Here is a 22,862-nt window from a genome sequence, read left to right as displayed (position 1 = left end):
CCTGTGTGAGATGCTGCCTTAAGCAGCACCTTCCATTTCCAAAAAGAAAATAAGGGCAAGAGAGGAGAAGTAGGAGAGGAGGGGAAGAGAGGGGAAGGAGGGAGGGAGGGAGAAAGGGAGAGGGGGGAGGGAGGAAGGAAGGAAGGAAGGAAGGAAGGAAGGAAGGAAGGAAGGAAGGAAGGAAGGAAGGGAAGGAAAATTTTGCTTTTGGCACTTAAATACTTTTTTCCATGAGTAGAAAGATATACTACTGTGGAATATTCAAGTGGGGCTTCCTCTTGCTTTTCCAAAACAGGATTTATAACATGTCAGCAACTTAACACTCTTGAATACAGAAGTATATAATACATTTTAAGACTTCACAAAGCGAAAGTGTCAAGTTTTAAAAATGGGAAACATTTTATTTGTTCCATAGTTCTCTGAATCTGTGTTTTATTGAAACTGTTATTATTCTGATATAGATATATACTGGTCTTTCCTGTATGGACCAGAGAGTACTAGCATCTAGAAACAATACACCATGTGTGATGTAACCATCTATAACTTTCAAATTTCTTTCTTCAGTTGATTCTCTAACAACAGTATGTATTTAATATATAAAACACAGAATGGTAAATAAGTTGGAAATGAATAACATGAGGGCGTTTACTCCACAAAGTAAAACAGTTAGATGATAATAAATATGATTTTATATAATATTTTGGCTTGCATAAAGCATGGAAATCTGAAAAGAATTTTCCAAGCTTTCAGAAAAAAACAAAAGTGTAAGGTCAGAGTTACAGCAGAAAGAACAATCAGAATGGAGTGTCCATGTGGGTAAATAAGCCTGTTCAATAACCAAGAAACAGGAGCTAGCAAAAGTAAGTCATAATCAAGTAAGCAGTCTATGAAGCTGACCATCCTTAAAATCACAGTCATACCGGAAAAGTGATAATGAAGGCTTAGCGTACTGAGACCGTTGAAAGTAGTCCCTTGGAGGCAGCAGCTGGATCTCAACAGAGACAGAACTAAACACCATCTGAGGAAATCAGCTCCATTTTATGCCACCAGAAATCATACAGTACACATGCAGGCATTTAAAGTTCCCAAATACAGAAACAGAGCCATGAATGATAGCTATCATAAGCAATAGCTACACGCAGGAACTCTCAAGATTAAGAATATTAGAATTAGTAAACAAAAAAATGGAAATAAATATGTGTAAAAATTTTAAAAAGCAAAGACAGCGATACAAAAATTAATAGGCAGCAAGAGACTCAGGAATCTAGGAACTTTTAATAAGTGACAAATGCAAACTTGAACATTGAGGAGAAAATATTGAAAACAATGATTCAATTATTGTCTTAAAGTACAATTTTAGAGGTCAGAGTATTTTTTATCATTTGAGTTGTTTTGAACTGGAATGTGAAGAAATTATATGGCATATTGCAATAGACATATGATGATGGAAATATGTAAAGAAGTGTGAAAATGGGTTAGAAACTGGCTAAGATGGTGACATCAAGTCGCAAAGTTGTACACACCCAGATCATGTCTATGTCCATAGTCTCTATCACTAATTTTATAGTAAAGAATGTTGATTTCTTTCCCTAGCCACAAATCAGCATAGTATTGCTCCAAGTTTCTTACATCGTAAGCATGTTAGGAAAGAGGATTTCACCCTTTACCCAGACAAATGTTAGCTACTCAGTGGAGAGGAAATGTCTGAGCTCAGGTCAGTACTGCATCATTCCCAGGCTAGCTGACATATGGAGGTTCTTAATGCCACTGTGCTCAAGTCTTCACATGGATAAAATGACAGACCAGGCAAATACATACAAAATAAACCAGCTGCAGAATGACTTCTCAGCTAACAGTATGTAGGTCTCAAGCCTTATTTCTCAAAACAAAGAGAAGGGATCCACATATAGGGAAATGTAGATGAGATTTTATTTATTTTTAAAAATCAAATTAATCCTTTTTTTACATTAAGTGAAGAAATTGTAAGTACTATGTTGCATCCTCATAATTAACCATATCATATGGCTTCTGGAAAGCATTACTCTTACATCTATATTACTAGAAATCACCATTTTTCACATGGCACATTTTTGGGTCCCTTAGAACCAAAACTCTTTCCTATTGTGGGTCAACAATGCAAACATACTTCATGTTATTTTATTAGTGATGTTTAAATACAAACCACCTGATTGTGGCTAATCATAGAAGGTTCCTTTTCTCTCACCAAGTCAGTTAGCAATAGTAATGTCTCTAACTCACCTGTTGAAGTAGGAGGGTGTTGGCAGGCTCCTGTGCACTGTTGCACTCTCTGGTCTCCTGTGATCTTTTTCAGACTCAAGGTTCTTTATTTCAGGGAGAGGAGAGCAAGGGAGGAGTACAGTGACTGGCTTCTGAAAGGGATGAGTTGATGGATGCTGGATGCAGATAAGTGGGCTGGTGGACACTACTGAATAGGAAGGATCTTGGTGTGCTTTTATATATGACACTAGAGAAGGGTCAACTGGCTGGATCTAAACAGAGAAGAAAGAAAAATATCTCCATGCCCATCTATAGACACTCAAACACACATATGCACAATACAGTCAGAAGTTGCAAGTATAGATATGCCCTTAAAATAATTTTAGGGAACATATCTTTATGTTTCTCTGTATATTCTTGACTGGAAAGAAAATAGTTTATGTAAAAGCACATAACTGAACAAAATCTTTTAAAATATACATCTGTGTGGGTGGGTGTGTTTATTTTAGAAATAATCTAAAGTATAAACAACAAAATAGTAAAAAAAAGTGAATTTTCATGTATTTGCTAGCTATAATTATTCTTAGATTATATGATAAGCACTAAGGTCAAAAACAATATTATATTTACTTAAGTTCCTCTCACATAACAATGGCAAATAATAAAAAAGCTAACATAATTCAAAGTTTATATAAAATGTTTGTGAGTGAAATATTACAATTATGCCTCTTTCCTGTTCTCTCTTGACATAAAACAGGGAAAAATTGTCTAACTCTGGCCTGGCTCCTTGGTCCAGAGGAGCCTTGTGAGATACCAACCGTGCCTTGTCTACCCATGGAAAGCTTCAGGGGCCCCAAAACTAAGCAGCATGGAACCCTGCCTGAATAGCACACTATATCGATCACCTGCATGACACCACAACTGGGTAGGACCAAGACACACCCTGCAGAGTAAGGTTCGTCTGTGACACAGACTTCAGAGTGGGGTCTGCTTGAGGCACAGCCAAGATAGTAAGGCACTCTTGCTTCCATGGTCTGGCTCACAGTGCCCCCAACACACACACACACACACACTTCCTGAGAGGTCCTACTGCTATCAGAATCATCCAGCCAACACCAGGGAAGTCAAGATGCCTAAAGGACAGCATATTAACACAATCAACAAGATCCAGGGCAATATGGCATCACCAGAGCCCAGCTATCCTGCTACAACAAACCCTGGGTATCTTAGTGAGACTGAAGCACAAGAAAAAGATTTTAAATCCACTCTTATAAAGATGACAAAGGCCTTTAAGTAGGACACAAATAAATCCCTTAAGAAAATACAGCAAAATACATTCAAACAGGTAGAGGCATTAAAAGAGGAAGGAAATAAATACAAAGAAATACAGGAAAATGCAATCAAACAGATGTAGGATATGAATAAAACTGCTCAAGACATGAAAAGAGAAATATAATCAATAAAGAAAACACAAATTTAAGCAATTGTGGAGAAGGAAAAACTAGGAAAAAAAAAAACTACAGACCTAAATACCATCAACACAATACAGGAGATAGAAGAGAGAATCTCAGGTGTAAAAGATATAAGAGCAAAAATCAATATATCAGTCAAATAAGATGTAAAATCTAAAAAGTGCATGACAAAAACATCCAGAAAATTTGGAACACTATGAAAAGACCATGCCTAAGAATAGGAATAGTTGAAGAAAGGGGGGGGAGAGAAGGGGGAGGGGGCAGGTAGGAGGAGGAAGAGTCCCAGCTCAAAGGCCAAGAAAAAATTTTTTAGCAAAAACATAGAAGAAAATTTCCCTAACCTAAAAAAAGAAAAAATAGGTGTCTATAAACATGCAAGATGTATACAGAACATTAAAAAGATTAGACCAGAAAAGAGAATCATTCTGTGATATAATAATGAAAACACTAAATATGCATAACAGAGAAAGAATTTTAAAAGGAGCAAGGGAAAAAGTTCAAGTAACATATAAAGTTTACCTATCAGAATTATACTTGGTTTCTCATTTGGGACTCTAAAAGCTAGAAGGGCCTGGGCAGAGGTCTTTCAGATTCTAAAATATCATAAAAGTCAGCCCAAACTACTATAGTAAGCAAAACATTCAATCAGCATAGATGGCGAAACCAAGATAGTCCATGATAAAACCAAATTCAAACAGTACCTTTCCACCAACCTAGCACTAGATGGGATACTAGAAAGAAAACTCCAAACAAATGAGGTTAACTATACTTAAGACAAAACAATAAATAAATAAATAAATAAAACAAGTAGAAGAAAATCACACATATACTCACACAGGCATATACACAACACCAACCAGCAACATTAGAATAACAAGATCCAAGGCAATATGGTATCACCAGAGCCCAGCTATCCTGCTACAACAAACCCTGGATATTTTAATGAAACTGAAGCACAAGAAGATCTTAAATCCAATTTCAGACCAATTTCCCTCTTGAAGATTGATGCAAAAACACTCAATAAAATTCTCACAAACCCAAATCAAAGACATCATCCACCATGATCAAGTAAGCTTCATCACAGGGAAGCAGGGGTGGTTCAGTATATGAAAATCTGTCAACATAAACAAACTGAAAGGAAAAAAAAACACATAACCATTTCACTTGATGTCAAAGAAGCATTTGATAAATTCCAACATCCCAACAGATTAAAGTCTTGGAGAGATCAAGGATACAAGATGCATACCTAAACACAATAAAGGCAATATACAGCAAACCAATAGCCAACACCAAATTAAATGAAGAGAAATGTAAAGCATTTCCACTAAAAGCATGGACAAGACAAGCTGTCCACACTCCCCATATCTCTTCAATATAGTACTAGAAGTTCTAGCTGGAAGAGTCAGACAACCAAAAACGTGAAGGAATATGATCGGAAAAGAAGTCAAGTATCTCTATTCACAGATGATACGATAGCATACATAAGTGACCCTAAAAGTTACAGCAGAGAACTCCTACAGCTGATGATCACCTTTAAAGAAGTGCCTGAGTGAGATAACGCAGACCCAAAAGGACATGCGTGGAATATACTCACTTATAAGTGGATATTAGTCACAACATACAGGATATCAATGCTATCATCAATATACCCAGAGAAGCCAAATATCAAAAAGGGCCCAAGGGAGGATGTTTGAATCTTTCTCAGAAAGGGAAGCAAAATAAACATCTATCTGAGGTCGATGGAAAGAAGGAACTGGGTGGGATTGAGGATTGGGTGGGGAGCAGGGTGGAGGAGATCATGTGTAAGGCTAGTAGGGGAGAGAAAAGGGAGATCAGCTTGGGGGAGAGAAATCTTTAGGATATGCCAGAAACCTAGGATGGAGAGAGGAAACAGAGGGCCTCTGGGAGCAACTCTAGCTGAGATTCATAGTAGTGTGGGATATGGATCCTAAGTGGCCACTTCATTTAAAAAAGCAGGACACGCAGTGAAAATATAAGGACAGCAACCTACCCACAAAACTTTGACCCAAAATGTATCCTGCCTACAAGATGTGCAGGTACAAAGATAGAGGAGGGACTGGGGTCATGGCCAACCAATGACTGCCTCAAATTAAGACTCTTCCCATGGGCAAGAACCAATCTGTGACACTATTAATGATACTCTGTTATGCTTGCAGACAGGAACCTACCATGACTCTCCTTTGAGAGGCTCCACCAAGAAGTCAATGGAAACAGATGCAGAGACTCACAACCAAACATTAGATGGAACTCTGGGAGTTTTAAGGCAGAGTTAAGAGAAGAAAGATTGAGGAACCTGAAGAGTACAGGGGCATCACAGGAAAACCAATAGAGTCAGATAACCTGGATCCTTGAGGGCTCCCAGAGATTGAATCACCACCCAAAGAGAAAGCTCAGGCTGGACCTAGGCCCCTCTACAAATATGTAGCAGATGAACAGCTTTGACTTCATGCAGATTCCCCGACAACTGGAACCGCGGTTCCAGGTTCTTGAGCCTGTTCCCTGCCCGTGGATCCCTCTACTCTAAATGGACAGCCTTGTCTGAATTCAGTGGGAAAGGATATGCCTAGTTCTGCAACAACTTGATGTGTGAAGGTGGGGTCAGGTGAGGTATGGTGGGATGGGGTGGGGTCAGGTGGTGGTGATGGGGTGGGATGGAGTGTGGGGGTTGTTTGACACCTAGAAGAGGTTTCCTTTCTCAAAAGAGAAGGAGAAGGTGGAATGGGGGGAAAATTGTATGAGATGGTACTGGGAGAATAAGAAGGGCAAATATTGGGTTGTAAAGTGAATAAAAATGTATTTAATGAAAAAAAGAAATAGAAAAGAGAAAATGGAAAAGACAAGGCTGGGATGACAAGAATATTATTGGAGAAAATAAATCTTCTGAGATGTACATTATGAAAATAGTGTTTTTATACACTAAATATCTATTACATGAAGGCTAATTTTCTTTAGCAAATAGAATCCAAATGTCATGCCAATCAATAATTGAATGGACCAGTAGCTTCTTATCTTTCTAACAATTTGTATGGAAATCTGGATTTATATAAATGACTCCAAATTTGTCACCCATTGTCTTCTAGATATCAGCAATTTTTTCCAATAAAATAAACAAGTAATGCAAACAACTATTTAGGAAAGTCTTATAAATAAAAAGCAGATAATATATTTCAGAATGTGCACAAAATGCTTGCTGCATCACTCAACTCCCAGTAGGGTATTCCAAGTCCAAGAGAAGACTAGCATTACGGCTATATGGAAGGCTTGCAGCCTCTGAATCACAAGGTCAAGTCAATTTCCCTTTTGAATATTTACCTTTAATTGTACAAGCACTGGCGAGCTGAAAACTCCTGCAGGATAACTGAAAGATATCCGGGCATCCATGCTGGACTTCAAAGTGAGCCCCTTCTTTGTCACTGTGAAAGACTGTTTTTTTAAACATGACACTACAGAAAACATTCCCAACTTGTAAACATTGACTGAAGCACAAGTCCCCTGCATGGAGTAAAAGACACTTTGCTGAAGCAAGTAATAGCATTGTTTTGGAGAAGTACGTATGACATGCATACTCTGTGGGTTGTCAAAAAACAAACAAAAACAAAACAACAACAAAAAGTACCTAACCTATTATCCATAATCAACTATGGTGTGGAGAGATCACATCCAAGGAGCATAGGTGGCTCTTTGTTGAAACAAAGGATAAGTTGATAATTAAGAGTTTCTCAAGCTGGGAATTCCCAACAAAGAAATGAGAAGTAAATTTATGGTGTAACTTAAGTTAAATCATCACACATGTATGATAAATAGTTATACTATCTTCACAATTTTAATTGCTTCTGGCTGTACTCCTAGCCATCTTTGGGTAGAATTTTCTTTTCTTTTTTTTTTTTTTTTTTGGCTAGAATGAATTTTATATATTGATCTTATCTAGAAGTTTCTGTGCTATTTTACAGAATTCAAAAGAATGGAATTTTACTAGTTGGACATTTTGCTCCAACATTGTACATATGTACTGTCAGAAAAATTCTTCTTTCTAACAAATCACATCTTCAGATGCCATAATAAAAATTATTGTCTATTTCATTTTTTTGCAGTGGAAACAGAAAACTGCAAATTAAAACACTGTTTCTTCCTTATCTATTTATGTTCAAATAAATAATCATATATTCAGCCACATATTCCAATTTTTAATCTTGCAAAATGGAACTGAGTCCAAAAATGAAAGCAAGATGATCCAAGTGTATAATCACCAACACTTTCAACAAAGAGGCAGTCTAAGAAGCAATGTGTTCCATTCTTGCTTCCCCAAATGCCAGCTAGACTGCACCCAGCATGAGTGCAGCACATGCACACACAAACATCCCAGGGCTATTCACAATGGAAAATAATCTATCATTTGAACGCTGACTAAGGGAAACATTTCACAATATCACAATTGGGAAAATTCTGAGCACAGTCATCCTTCTTCAGTGGCCAGAGGGAAAGTAGTGAGAAGAAAAGGTCTCCTGGGAACAAGTGGTGGTTGCTGGGCACTGAGACCACACTTGGCAGATACTGGGGGGAAAATAAAAAGGCTTTTGAGAACTAGAATGTTTAAATGTCATAGAACCCACATAAAACGTTGGAAGGTACCCAGAACTCAAATGTTCTTGAGCTAAAAAACCAGTGATAACTATCGTTAGCCTACGATGTAAAGAAAAGTACAGTTTTTTTTTTTTTAATAGACAATGGTCCTCTTAATTTTATTTGTGTCTCAACTAATTGTTTTCAAGCTCATCTGGGAAAGGCACTTGTACTGTGAGCAGTTTCTAAAGCACTTGTTATAAAGGACTACCAGACTTGCCAAGATTAAGGAGCCTACTCTAGAGCAGTGCCCATCAGACATTCGTATTCATAGGAACTATTCTAAACCTAACACGTATTAATGAATAAGGGTCATAAGAACAGACTTAGCTTTATTGTTCCACTATTTAACCTCAGTTTGATTTGTAACCTAACCAAAGGGACAGAGTGTGTTATCAAAAAAACAAAACAAAACAAAACAAAACAAAATTTTCAACCTGAAATCTTCTGTGTCCTCATCAAGTAAGCAATATTTGCATGTAAAAAGATAAACATTTTAATTGGCTAGAAATAAGTGAAGTAACCTACAGAAAACCCTTAACTTGAGTCCTCATCAACTCTACAATACTAAATTTTATAATTCTAGATTCTGTCTCAGGAACATTTGATCTTGTGACATAGAAACCCTTAATATAATTACAATAAAATCTGTTTCAAATAGTGAGAACTTATCAACAACTTGCTTATATAAAAGCTTCCCCCCCCATCTTCTTAAATGATCTGTTTACTTAATCTTTGTGATCTTATTAGGCAGACATTATTATATTATTTTTAAATCAACATTTTGAATCACAAAGGGGTGCTTTGATTCACCTAATTTCACACTATATACAGATATGGGAACCAGAGATTTTTCTGTACTGCTCACCGCCTCACTACCAAATGTGCAATCCTGATTACACTCTACACTGAGAGATTCTGTCCTTTTGTTCTCTCCCTCTCCTTCCCCTGTCCCTCTCTCTCTGAGATGAGAGGCACATGCACAAGCTCATGCATGTGTGCTTTTGTTTTCAATAAAGATTAGCCAAAACTTTCCTTTTCCCGACTTTCTATATTTAAGTCACCCGGAAAAGGAATCTATTCTCACAATCCTAAAGGACCTCTCCATAAAGGCACCACTTTCCACAAAGTTAAGCAAACTGTTTAGCCTACTTATTTTTAAAAAGAAAAATACGATTAATTACTGTATTTTATTTTATGCTGACTAAAAGTGATGAATAAATCAATCACTTTGATAATAAAGTTAGTCAAAACAATTATAGCTTATGAACTTAGCTAACCTAACTAATGTATAGATAACAATGCTTAGACTAGATTTAATTCATAATTTTATCAAATAATATGAATGCAAATTGTTTTTAATTTGTATAAATTCTCCCACCCTATGAACAATAAAAACTAAAACTATAGCATCTGAAGATTCTAATGCTTCAGTGTGTGCCACAGTCTGACATAGTAGACATGTTATTATGAAGTTATTCTATACCATGAGGTTAATTTAGCTATTATGTTGGTTGTTTTTTTTTTTTTTTTTCAGTCAAAAAAAAGTAACATTTGCTGAGTCCCAGGCCCAAGTTTCTTAATAATAAGTTTGGCAGATAATTTCTACTGTTTGAACTTTATAGATGGTATTTTTTAACAAATCATAAAATTATAGCTAAAGCATTTAGCTAACATAATTCAGTATAGGTAATAATATTTAGGTACAAGGTGAAGTTATAATATTTAGACTAAATTCAATTGAGAAATTTATCAAAGCATGCAAAAATGCAGTTTTCAAGGTTTATACATTATCCCACAAAAAATTGCTAACACAAATGTGTCCACACTTATACAGCAGAACAATTATTATTACACTACAATACCAAATTCTAAATTATAAGAAAAGACAAACATCATATACAGTTATAGCCCAGGCTTTACTAACCTTAAAATGTCCTCTCATTCTTTCCAGTAAATTTGGGATAAGGTAACTTGACTGAAAATTTGTGTCAGACATTTTCACCATGATGTCTCTGTAATTTCCCTTGTAGCGTGCCTTGAATGGAATTGTAATGCATATTGGGAATGGAATTTTCTTGTCCTTATCTGAGCATTCAACAGTGATGACATTGCTGACCAACTCTTCATTATCACTCACTATAAAGGAGCTCATGTCATTAGTTATCTGGCAGTCAAACCACTGTAAGATGTGCAATGGTGCTGTAATGTAACAAGAGACTTGAGGGTCAGTTCCATCACTCAGGACAGCAAGATACCTACAGAAAAAAAAAAGCGGGGGGGAGCCTCAACCTCATTTTCCAACTATTGTATGCATGTACTGTATAGCCAAACCCAGAAGGACACAAAGTGTGATGGACATTGCTTTGATATGAACTTTACTTCTCCCATGAATTAACTCTGTAATCAAAAAGATGCTCAAATTCTATATGCCACAGTTTCCTGTGTTATAAGTGAAAATTATATCTTCGTCACAGGAAAGCTTTGAGTTAAATGTTCAACTCTACCATAATTATAAACAACTATGCCTTCACATTTTAGAGAGGTTATCTATACTGTCTTAATTATGTTAGCTAAGTACATGAGCTATAATTGTTGTTGACTAACTTCATTATCAAAGTGATTAATTTATTCCTTACTTTTATTCAACCTATAATAAAATTCAGAGATTAATCATGTTTTTTAATCAACTAAATAGTTTAACTGTGAGAAGAGTGATGTGTTTAATGGTGAGGTAGGTCCTTTAGGATAACCAGAATGGATTTTTTTTGTGTGTGTGACGATTTAAAAATGAAAAATCGGGGGAAAGAAAGGCTCAACTAATCTTTCTTGAAAGCAAAATCACACATGTATGTGCTCCTCTCCCCAAAAAGATAGAGGGTGGAAAGAGATAGAGGGAGAGAATGAAGAGATAGCATCTTGGCAGAGGCAGGTGAATTTCTGAGTTTGAGGCCAGCCTGGTATACAGAGTGAGTTCCAGGACAGCCCGGGCTACACAGAGAAACCCTGTCCCAAAAAAACAAAAAAAAAAAAAAAAAAAGTAGATGGTAATCATACTCTTTATATAGTTAGGGGTAGAGAGGATTCCTTTTCTCCCTCAGAAATGTCTAGTTTGGGTTATTGCAGGACACTGAGTTCTCCTACAAAGAAGAAAAGCAAATTCATCCCTTTCATAGGAGCTCAATTTACACCTTCCACCTGTCTTGTAAAACTTGAAAATTCTGAACACTTCCTTCTAGAGAGAAAAAGGTCACCATGCCCTTGACTTGGAGAGGAAGAAGAATGAGGAAGTTGCTTGTCTTAAATGTTTATGTATGAAGTACATTAATCTACCTAAAGCCTCTTATTTGCCTGCCTGTCTGCCTACCTGCCAGGGATCTGTATGATGCCTATTCCCTCAAGGGGAAGTGATGACTATGAGGTACAGAAATTGTACACTAGATCAAGTCGTGATGTTTATTGAAGGGTGTGTGCGTGTGTGTGTGTGTGTGCACATTAATCCTATTAAATAGGAATAGATTATTTCTAATCCTGAGACCATCATCTGAAATTCTTATTTTAAATATTTTATTTCTCTTCAACACAACCTTTGCAAAGATTTTTAGAGCCTTATAAATTTGAATTCAAATGTGAAACCAGGCATTTCCTATCTGTCTGTCTGTCTGTTTATAAATAAGTATCATAACCCCTCGGACTAGTTAATAGTCTAATGCTTCCTGTGGGCCAGGTTTTAGGCTATATAGTTTTGCTGAATTTTAATAGCTTTTGTGTCAAGTACTGCTGTCTTTACTATTTTACAGATGGGAAATTGAGTCTAAGATTTTACCTTGCTACAAAGATGTTTATAGATAATCATAGATGTTCAATTTTAGAACTAGTAGTTGACTTCATACACCTTTAGTGTGGAAGCAAAAGTTCTCAAATATTGTCGTACCTTTCTCAAATCTTCTCTAAATAATGTTCACTCCATCTATTATTACTTGAAATTGATATTTAATCTATGATCGTGGGAAGTTCAAATGAGATAAAATAGTTAAGCCTCTCTAATAGTAACAGACCCAAATCAACTCTATGTTCAATAATGATTTGATGCCTATGTTAAAACCAATAACTTGGAATTCCCCTTAGATGCTATTCATTTCACAACAGAGAATTTTAACAAAGGCAATGTTGATGATCAATAATGGTAATCTATGTGTAACATAGCACTATTTTTGCATATGTTAATAAACTTCTAGCACTTTTTCATTTATTGTTGAAAAAGTTTTAATTATAATTTCATAAAGAAATGTAGTAAAATGTTTAACTCATAAAGGTCATTTGTTTATGTATACAACTCTGAACTTAAAAAATTCTTCAATAGTCTGACCTGTTTAACTTTTTGTTCATAGAGATAATGTTTTTTCAGAAAAAGGATAAAATTATTGAACAAGTGATTCAGTGAACTACATTCAAATAACTTCAGGAATGCTCTCTTCTGTTTCCTGGAAAACATTTCAATGTACCCACTACTACAAGGTGTGGTTCCCAAATGACAAATAAAGTAGACAGGAGATTTGTAAAGAGATCTGCTCTCCACAGTACGAATTAAATGTGACTTGTCTTATTGTTAAGTAGAGCACACTAATTTAGTTTTTAACCCCTTTGTGTACATATTAGTACAGCAACCCCAAAGGATGAGCCTTTTGGAAAATTAAGATTGAGGATCCACAACTATTTCTAAGTCAGGTTTTGTTTATTACATATACTTTTGTGTGGTTTGATGGCTGTATAGCCTGGGGGACTGCAATGGAAAGTCATCTTTGTAAATATGCAAGCCAAGCACAACTGGTTCAATGCCACAAAGAGGAAGTCGCTAACCGGGGAACACCTAGAGGAGGTGTTAGAGGGAGTGGTGCAGAAATGACTCACTAGTTGGTGGTCTGAGTCATTTCTGAATGGGAAGATAGGAAGTGTCAATGTTTTTCTCAAATGAAATAGAAAGCCACATCTTGGCTACTTGAGAAGTTGTTTGTCAGGAGCAGTAATTCTTTCAAACCGTAGAGGTCTTGGAAGCATTGAAAGATTCTTCTACAGAATACATTAAGTTCTCTTTGCTGTGGGTATAACACTTTTCTTTTTCATTTTTATGAAGTCCCATGATCAATGTAAGTAAAAGTACTTGCAAAAGTACTTGGTAAAAAAACAAACACTTGTTGATGTTTTCCCAGGAACTGCATTGTGTGCCTCCCCAGTAGAGCATCAACCTGCTAGGCAGAGATGGATACAGGTGAAGAACAGCAGTGAGGAGAGGCAGGAGAGTTAAAGTCCCTATCAGTTAGCTGTGTGTCATCGCTCGCAGAAAGCCCAACACCAGGACTTTCAGTTACTGTCTCATTTGCCACCAAATACTTCAAAGAATAAGTGAGAGAATAAGAATAAAAGAATAAGAGTAAAAATAAGAGTAAGACTAGAATAAGAATAACTGATACCCAAACAAACACACAAATAAAAGAGAAAGCAGAAAGAAAGCATGAAGCATGCTGCCCACTGTCAATAAATTAGTTAATAATAAGACAGCAAATAAAAATGAATTTTGTCCTGTTCCCCAAATATTTTCCTACTGTATCACATTGCTAAAGAAAATGTTGCATTTATCTGGAGAAATATGGTTTGATTATACCAAGCTAGACAAATCAGGAATTATTGCTACCTTGTAGAGGGAATATAGCTCATATAATATATCAGTGTTTCTCCCTATTTTTATTTCATGGCATTTTAGAGAATCTGAAAAACACAAATAAACAAAAACAAACAAAAACAAAACAAAAAAACCCTGACAATTTTATGAGTTAAATAGGTGTGAACAAGCACATTTATCTTTAAAAACCCTAAAAAGCCTACCCATATGTGTCCTGTAGTTCTGAAGACAAAATTTAAAGATTGATGAAAATTATCTTTATATATATGTAATATTTATTAATACATATTTATTATTTATATAATCTGGTTAGCAATTTCTTAATTTTTTAAAATTCTAAAATTACTTTTCATCAAAAATTTAATTTTATTATATATAAGTGTTTATGTTCTGAACAAGTTTTGTAAATACTTTCATATCTAATTGTTTTTCCTTTAAAGCACTACTTACTATCCATGTTTCCTAAAACTATGAAGAACAGAATAACCTTTGCAGTAGCAACCACAAGCATTTCTGTTGGGGACATTTTATCCTGAATCACTGCTTTACAGCTACTTTGAAGCTGGTTTGACCCTTATACCCTTTGAGAATGCAGGAAAGGGGATGCCATCTATGTATCACTAAGCATTCAGTAGTCACTGACTCTCCTGTGCCTTGTTTGTCTCTGCCTCCAGAACTGTGAGAAATCAATTCTTTCATTCAAAACAAACCAGTTGATGGTGGTTTATCATAAGAACAGGATTAAGACATTTAGCGGCTACAGAAAATGCAGGATAAGTAGGCATATATAAGCACCTCTCACGGCCCCTGTACTTACTCCTTTTCCATTATGTTACTCTTTTGTTTTAGACTCTCTGACTCATTGTAAAGATTATTCACGTCCTTACTGGAGACATCCCATGCTGTTGGGGATGTGGTAATCTTTTCTCTTTGGCTTTCTGAGGTCTCTTGAATTTCCCTTGCTGTTGTCTGGATTGCATCATGAATATCTTTCTTGTTACCATTTATGTTCTCAGCAGTCATGTGTTCTATTTGTTTTTCATCTTCATTTTCTGCATTATCTGGGAACACTGTGCTCTGTGACTCTTCTTGCCCTATTACATTTCCACTCAATGGGCCATTGTTTTCTTTTCTCCCTAAATCAGAATTTATCTGTGTTTTATTTTCTGTTAACTGGACCTGGTTGGTGGAATGGCTCTCCCCTGCATTTGTAGAAGCAACAGTAGCTGTTTCCATGACATTTAGTTCCCTTCTTGGAGCAATGTCTGTTGCTTTGGTATCCTGAATGGCTGATATTGTCTGCTGTGGAGTACGATCCTCATGCGTGCTGCATAAATTACACATTTCCTTTTCTTCTTTCCTTAGAAGCATAGCAGTATTCCCCAAATGTTCATTCATTTTCATGAGGCAGTCTATGAAAGCGATAATTTCTGCACATATATACACACAAAGAAATAAAAACTAAGTCAGATTATGCTTCTATGTAGATGAAGTCAAAGGCTGCACAATTTGCCCCTCTTTAACACTTACTTAACTAAGATGAAATAAAACTCTACTTTTTACATAGTAGCCAAGAAGTGAAACTGATGCCTTTTGTGCATGAGCATGCTTTAAACTTTCTTGATAAATGTGATGATACCATCTTCCAAATAAGAATGGAGTTAACAAGTCCTCAACCATTTGCTATATTTGAGAGTTTTTCCTTTGTCTTGGGTGATACTATACTGTATCAATTACCCATTTAAAAAATCAGATATAAGATTACCTGAACACCCCTGGACAGGCAAATATCAGAACAACTACAACTGTTTTATTTATGACACATTTACTGAATTTTGGTGGGAGATTTGATCCTCCCCATGCTGAGAATGTGATCATTAAAATTTGCCAAATTTGTCTCTTAAAGAGTGATTTCAGCCATATCATTCTGACTAGATCCTGAAATGGTCAATCAATGACAAACAAAGACAAGCTTCTCTACTCTAAGGCTACAAACATCATCAATATCTGAGTCAACCTATTTCTCACTCCATCCTCATTTCATCCCAAGCTCCCATCTGTGCATCTATCTTCTCAGGCTTCTTCCAGGCTGAACCTTTCTATACTCTCAGCTCTGAATAGGAATCTGTATCCAGAACCCACACATCTCAGTGTCACCAGATCATCTCACTAGTCTGGGCTTGCCTTTGCACTGTACTTCAAATTATTATCTGTCTTTTGTCTGAGATCCCAAGTTTATTTTGAACTGGTCCTTTCTGGTAGCTGAGTACTTGCCTTGGCTTGTTGTCTAAGACTGTTTTCAATCCCTTGCTTAGACTAACCGGTCCTGAGCTCCTGCTGATAATTCTGGGATCACTCAGCTTTGGGACACATTTCTCTGACATTCACAGATTGTTAACTCCTTTGTGCTGTCTACTCTGGATTCCTGACTGATAGACCTGTACACTCCCCTTGACACTGTACGTCTGGGAGCTGGATTTCATGATGCCACCTAGATTCTGAAAGCATTGCTACTATGACCATATTCTGTAGATATTGCATTCTCAATACTTGTACATTTTACACACTTCCATCTGGTCATATTCCAAGAATTTACATTGTGCCTTCAGTATGTTAGGGATCCAGTTTCTTCCTAGCTCATCCCGTCTTTCCAGTGTTTTTGTAATTAATAGGACCAGGCTCAAATGACTCTAGAGTTAGAACATGCTATTCCAATACAGAAAAACTGCTTGCTGTGCTTTAATTAGTCTTGTACTTTCCTACCTTGAAGGCTTCAGTCTTTTTGAGCACCTGAATTTCCTGTTGCTTGGCTCTGATTCATTGTTTAGGTATTAGTTTATATAGGACTTATTTCCTAGTGGAGCTCTAAATTCCCTTCTTTAAAATGTGATCCCAGCTACTTAAGAAGCCTAAAAGCATTCATCTGTGCACCAGTAGGAGGAACCTCTAAATCCTGTGGAATATTGTCTTCCCTTACTTTCGCTGTAATAATGTTAGCTTTTTGTAAACAGAGATTCTACATTCCCTGTATTCTATACACAGTTCCTCTTATATGCTGCCAAAATGAGCATTTTAAAACAAAACGTAAGCCCAAGCAAACAAAAGAGACTACTTGCCTTGTCTCCAGATACATTGATTATCCTTGTCAAGCAGTATATACAGCTGTTGGCAGGTAGACCGAAGGGACCCTGCAGTGTGTTCCAAAAGTTGATAAAGAGCTTCATTGAGTCTTTGACCCAAGAAGATCACTGTGGCTGTCCAAGTGGCTCCACCAGCTCCCTCACAGAGATCATCACCTAGGAGTGCCTTCCTTAACATTTGGTTTTGTCTCCAAATCTGCCTCAATATTTGTCCTAATTTACCTGACCCCATGTCTTCTGTCTCCATTTCTAAGCTCAAAAAAAAAAAAAAAAAAAAAATGTATTTCTCCCCTGTCACCAAGACCTAAATTTTGCAATGGTTAGTTCTTCTAAAGTCTTTAGTATGATCCAAGTCAGCTAGCCAAGCATTCTCTTGTAACCTAAGAGTTTATTCCACTTGTTGTTAACGAGTGAAAAGTTACTAGGTGACCAGAAGAGAGGCGTTCCTGAACTCTAGGTGCTACTGTGTACAGAAGAGATTAATTACAAGGACAGTGTTAGCTTGCATAATCATATGTTCTTGTAATCTTTAAAAATTCAATATGCTATGAAAATTCCACATTCCCTTTAAATTTTGAAGTAACAAAATATAGCTCTCAAGTAGAAGATGAACTTCATTAATGAAAATAAACTATTTTTCTTTTATTAGAATACTGCCAATTCAATTCCTATGTACATCTTTACAGATTATTAATAAAAAAGTACAGTTTGTTTAAAAATAATCTGGGGGTACAGAAATAAGATTTAAATAAATAAGATTAGCTATAAAATTAGAATTTGTTGGAACTGGATATTGCTACATAGGGTGTCTTATTTTACCTTATATACAAGTAAAATAAAGAGTAAAGATTTAAAGATAAAATAAAGAGTTGAAAGAGGTCCAGAGGCCTCCATAGGCTCATGTGTTTAAACAAGCCTATGGGGGCCAGGGTGTAGAATGTCATGGTTTGAGTATGCTTGGACCAGGGAATGGCACTATTTGTAGGTGTTGGAGTAGGAGTATCACTGTGGGCATGAGCTTAGGACCCTTACCCTAGCTGCCTGGAAGTCTGTCTTCCACTAGGCACATTTAGATGAAGATGTAGAACACTCAGTTCTTCCTGCATCATGCCTGCCTACATGCTTTCTGACTTCCCCTTGGTGATAATGGACTGAACCTCTGAATCTGTAAGCCACCCCAATTAAATGTTGTCCCTTATAAGAAAAAAAAAAAAAAAAAAGAAAGAGGTCCAGAGGAATTGTTGCTTATGCCTATGTCACGCAAAATTTGGGAGTTAGAAGCAGGGTGATTGCTTCAAGAACAAGACCAGTCAGAGATGGAGAGTGAAACTCAGTCACAACCAACCAGAGCAAGTGTTAAAAGAGGGGAAAATCCCCCTGCTGGAACATAGCCTAATAGCATTATTTTTATAATTACTACTTTCTTGTATGTAAGTGTACATTGAGATTGCGATAGGAACTTGGCCTCAGCTATGCTCTTTGATAATTCCTCTCTAATTTTGTCACGGGGCTCTCTACAAAAAGAGAGCAAACCTGAAGAGTGGCTTCTTCTGGGCTCACAAGGAGTATTTACTGCCGTTATAATTAAAATTCAGATGCAGCATGTTCTCCCTGTGTTGCTGACACCATGGGCACTAAACAGAGCTTGACGCAGTGGGGGCCTGAGGTGCACTGCAGAATAGCCTGTTTCCTCTCCTCAAACTCCACCTTTTCTAAGAAGAGAGAGCACACAGCAAAGGGAGAAGGAACTCAGCTCCCTAGAGCACTTGGATGTAAATAAAATCTTTCCAGAGGCGGGCTAGCATACTTTCCTCCCACAGTCAGCATTACTTCATCTTGAGCATGATGGTTCTTGGGGCTTCACCCAAGATATGTAAGCCATTGGGGGAAACAATTCCAGGAAATAAAGAAAGAAAAATGAAAGAGCAAATCTGTAGCCTGCCCAAACTGCCCTGGTTCATGGACTTCAAAGGACAAGGAAAAAAAGTAAAGGAGAGCTGAGGGCTCCAGCATATAGCTCCCTTTCCTCCGGTAACTAATAACTGCTGAGAGAAAGAGAAACTCTTGCTCTCCCTCTGAAGGATGACACCGCGCCCACCACCACCACGAACTGGCTATCCAAAGGCAAATGGTCAACACTGAATATATATACGCAACACTAAATGGACTTAGCAAGTTGTATTTATAGACTCATGAATGACAACAATAATTGGGGAATTTGGGAGCGAGCAAGGTAACACATGGCAGGGGGAAGGGTTGAAGAAAAGTGAGGGCAAAATAATTTAATTGTATTGTAATTTAAAAAAATTCAAAATTCTGTTTTCCATTGAACTCTTGAAATTGTAATCTATATCTTATAAAATATTACATAAAATTTCACATTCTTTTCAGTTTGTAAGACATCCTAATTGCAACTTACTCTATTCATTTTCTTTTGGCTTAGTCCTGAATAATGTGTGTGTGTGTGCGTGTGTGTGTGTGTGTGTGTGTGTGTGTGTGTTCCCAAATCATATACAAATGACTTTTGTTCAAGAATGATTCTGAAAATCTTCATCTAACATGTACTGTGAGCCCTGATGTCAGATCTTTCAGGCAGATACATGACTAAATGATTACAGTAGAGCTTAGACAGTTGAGAGCTAGAACGAAAGCATGAAACTGTGGATGATATTCAAATTTGGAACCTAAGGATGGGCAAGATATAGAATACAAGGAAGGACCACTTTCCATTAGAAACTGTATGATTGAGGGTCTGGGTATGAGCAAATGCACAGTGGCATGGATGACAGTAGCAAATTATGGCTTAGGGAAAGGCTCAATGTGTGTGTCAAGAGTAATGGAAAGAGTTGCCTCCAGTATTTGTGACGAGACTAGAGGAGTCAGAATTTGGCTTTGTGGGTAGAAGGGAAATGTCATATATTTGAAACCAAGTGACAAATACCATCAAATCTGTGCTCCATGTTGCATATGGCATTAAGGTCAGACATTTACATGTTAAAATGTTTGAGGGTCTACATTAAAGCCATGACAGAGCAAACAACAAAAGTGAGTGTCTTGAAAGCAGATTGAATTTGGAAGTAACATACATAGAACTTACTAAACTGTCAGACAGACTGAAGGAAGTTACAAGCATTAGATACATATCCATTTATTTGTTGACCACTGATAAAAGTACCACTGATGACAATAACTAAACCATATCACTTAGGCCACTGCCTAGTTGGTCAATGTATTTAAAGAAATTTAAAAATTAAGAAATGTATTAAGACTTTTGGTTTGGTGGGATAGAACTTGATAAACTTGGGATTTGTAGCTTTCAAGTTAGCACAGGCATTCATTGAGACTCTGTTAGAAATTGTAAATGCAACATTTATTCTACACATGTAATTGTCCTCTCAGAGGCTTACTGCTGAAAAAAATGCACCCGTTTTAGCTCTTTCTGATCTCTGACTGGTTCAACTCAGCTCTTCCGGATCACACTCCTCTCCAAGCTGACTGATTTAATCCAGTTTCTCTTGGCTTCTCACAAAATTGCTCTGCTTGGCCTCAAACTAACTCGGGTAATTTGTTCTAATGTTCTGGCTCCTTCATATTCTCTGGCCTCTTCTGTCATCACATGTGTCTAGATTCTTCTCTCTCCAACCTGACTCTGTAAGACTGTCCTAGTAAAACTGCCTTTCAACTGTATTTTTTTCTCTCTTTTTGCACTGCTCTTGTTTTTTCTTTTCTTTTTTTTAAATTTTTTGAAAAGCTAGTAGTTTAGATAGATAGATAGATAGATAGATAGATAGATAGATAGATAGATAGATAGATAGATATTGATATATATTGTATTTACATAGTCCACAAGTTAAATGCAGGTAACCATAAGAAGAGAGCATTAACAATAAAATTACAATCTGTGTAGCCAAGTACAGAGACTTAAAATGATAAAACAGCACAAAGGATCTCACAAAAGTACAAATATATAGTACGAATTGATTTATTTAAAACAGTTACAAAAAATCACAACAAAATAGAGATAATCCTTAGAATTATTAATGCTTTGTTAAAGATCAGGTAGGATTAGAGGGTAAGAAATGGCATTGGGTGGGAGGAGCACCTGACTAGTTCTAAGGCTTTAGATACAATGCAGTTGATTGCATATCAATTCAGCCATTACATACAGGGGATAGTGTTTGGGAGACCAGTAATTTATCTACAGGGAACTCCTACTTAAGCCAGATCCATCCAGACCTCCCCAGTGCCATTCTCTACACCTTAGGACCCTAAAGCCATCTGGATGACAAAATTCCTATCCTTCCTCCACCCCATTACCTATACATTTATCTTCCCTCCCATAAGGTACTATGCAAGATGAGAGCAGTCTGCTCTGCAGCTGAAACATATACTGTTTTGGCTACAAGGATCCTGCATGACTAGGAAGTGTGTAGAGTACAGCCTTATTTTAACACTTCAAATTAGCGGTGAGTACAGTCAGTCTCTTCACCAATCCAATTGAACAAATGCAGTAGAAAGCAAGTGAGGGGTCCACCCTGCCTTCAGCAATACCAGCATCTCACCAACCCTCACCATTTACAAGTACAAGCAAAGTCCTTGGCAGGGCTGGGGGTGGGTGGGTATAAAACCACTTTTATCAGTTCTCTCTCTGAAGTTCCTAAGACCCCCTAAAATAAAGACAGACAAAATGCCTGCAAATCTAACGTTAGATAAAGGCACATGGGCTACCGCCACACACACTGCAGGCAGGAACCCAGTCTGGGGCCATTTTTACTGCCAGGCATTTACAGTGGAATAGCTTTGGGATCACACAGACTGTTGAGTTTGCAATCTACTAGGGAAAGATCTANGCTTAACAGGAGAACAAAGAAGCCTTTAGTGTGAAAAGCGCATTTATTACTATTATTCCTGCTGAGAAGACTCAGCGGGGCAAGCCACACCACCACTCCCTCTGCTCCAGGAAGTGTGCATAGTCTGCAGGTAAGGAGAGAATGCAGCCAACTCTAGCATCAAGGGCCAATGTCATCCTAGGCCCAGACCAGACTTAGGTCCAAAGATGCTTCCTAGAGTTGAAAAAACAACTGACAGTTGCAAAGACCCAGATGCTAATTTTATTATTGCATAATGTGGGAGACTTTTCCTACCCTGGGGAAGTTAGACAGTGCAGGCTTCCAAGCAAGGGCTCACAACATCCATCCATAGTAGAATTCAGCTCTTCAACTGTAGTGTACAATTTTTCTGATCTAGAAAGTATAGTAGCTTCCGTGTAGTTTAGTAAACTTAGTCCTAGGAAGTTATCACATCTCTAAAACATGGCCTTTGTCCTGCTCACTTCCAAGACTATGGCCTAAGCTCCCATGGCCAGTTGGATCAATCTGGTTATCTCTACCCCAATGGCTGGAGCCTTTCCCAGTATCCATCTTCAGCTCACACCAGTGCGACCACCCAACTCTTCAATGTTCCTGCTCAGTGCAGGGTTAAATTATGCTACCATTCTGTTCTCTTAAAATGCCCAGAATACCCACTGGTAAAAATAAACTGAAGCCCAACTTGAGGAGCTATTTCAGTCAAACTTCACCTTCTCAACTTTCAGAACCAGGCTAGACAAAAACACTGGGTTGCTGGCTCAAGCCCTAACTCAGTTTCTCTTGTTCTGAGAAGTACCATAAAGGAGAGAGAAATGACCTGTTT

The 22,862-nt window shown here is 37.2% G+C and overlaps 1 protein-coding gene across 1 annotated transcript in view; it reads right to left on the bottom strand.

Moving 5' to 3' along the window:
* Dthd1 (death domain containing 1) overlaps positions 1–17,561 on the bottom strand; it is a 73,831-nt gene extending 56,270 nt beyond the window's left edge. Inside the window, exons 1-5 of the mRNA XM_021211329.2 lie at positions 17,148–17,561; positions 14,849–15,461; positions 10,279–10,609; positions 7,044–7,223; positions 2,260–2,510 (exon numbers count right to left, since the gene is read on the bottom strand). Coding sequence (XP_021066988.2) covers positions 2,260–2,510; positions 7,044–7,223; positions 10,279–10,609; positions 14,849–15,461; positions 17,148–17,418 — 1,646 coding nt within the window. The 5' untranslated portion in view covers positions 17,419–17,561. The remainder of the gene's footprint in view (positions 1–2,259; positions 2,511–7,043; positions 7,224–10,278; positions 10,610–14,848; positions 15,462–17,147) is intronic.
* Between the last annotated feature and the right edge of the window lie 5,301 nt (positions 17,562–22,862).

Source organism: Mus pahari, chromosome 13, assembly GCF_900095145.1.
Source record: "Mus pahari chromosome 13, PAHARI_EIJ_v1.1, whole genome shotgun sequence".
Lineage (NCBI taxonomy): Eukaryota > Metazoa > Chordata > Mammalia > Rodentia > Muridae > Mus > Mus pahari.
This window is presented reverse-complemented; position numbering and strand designations above follow the sequence as displayed.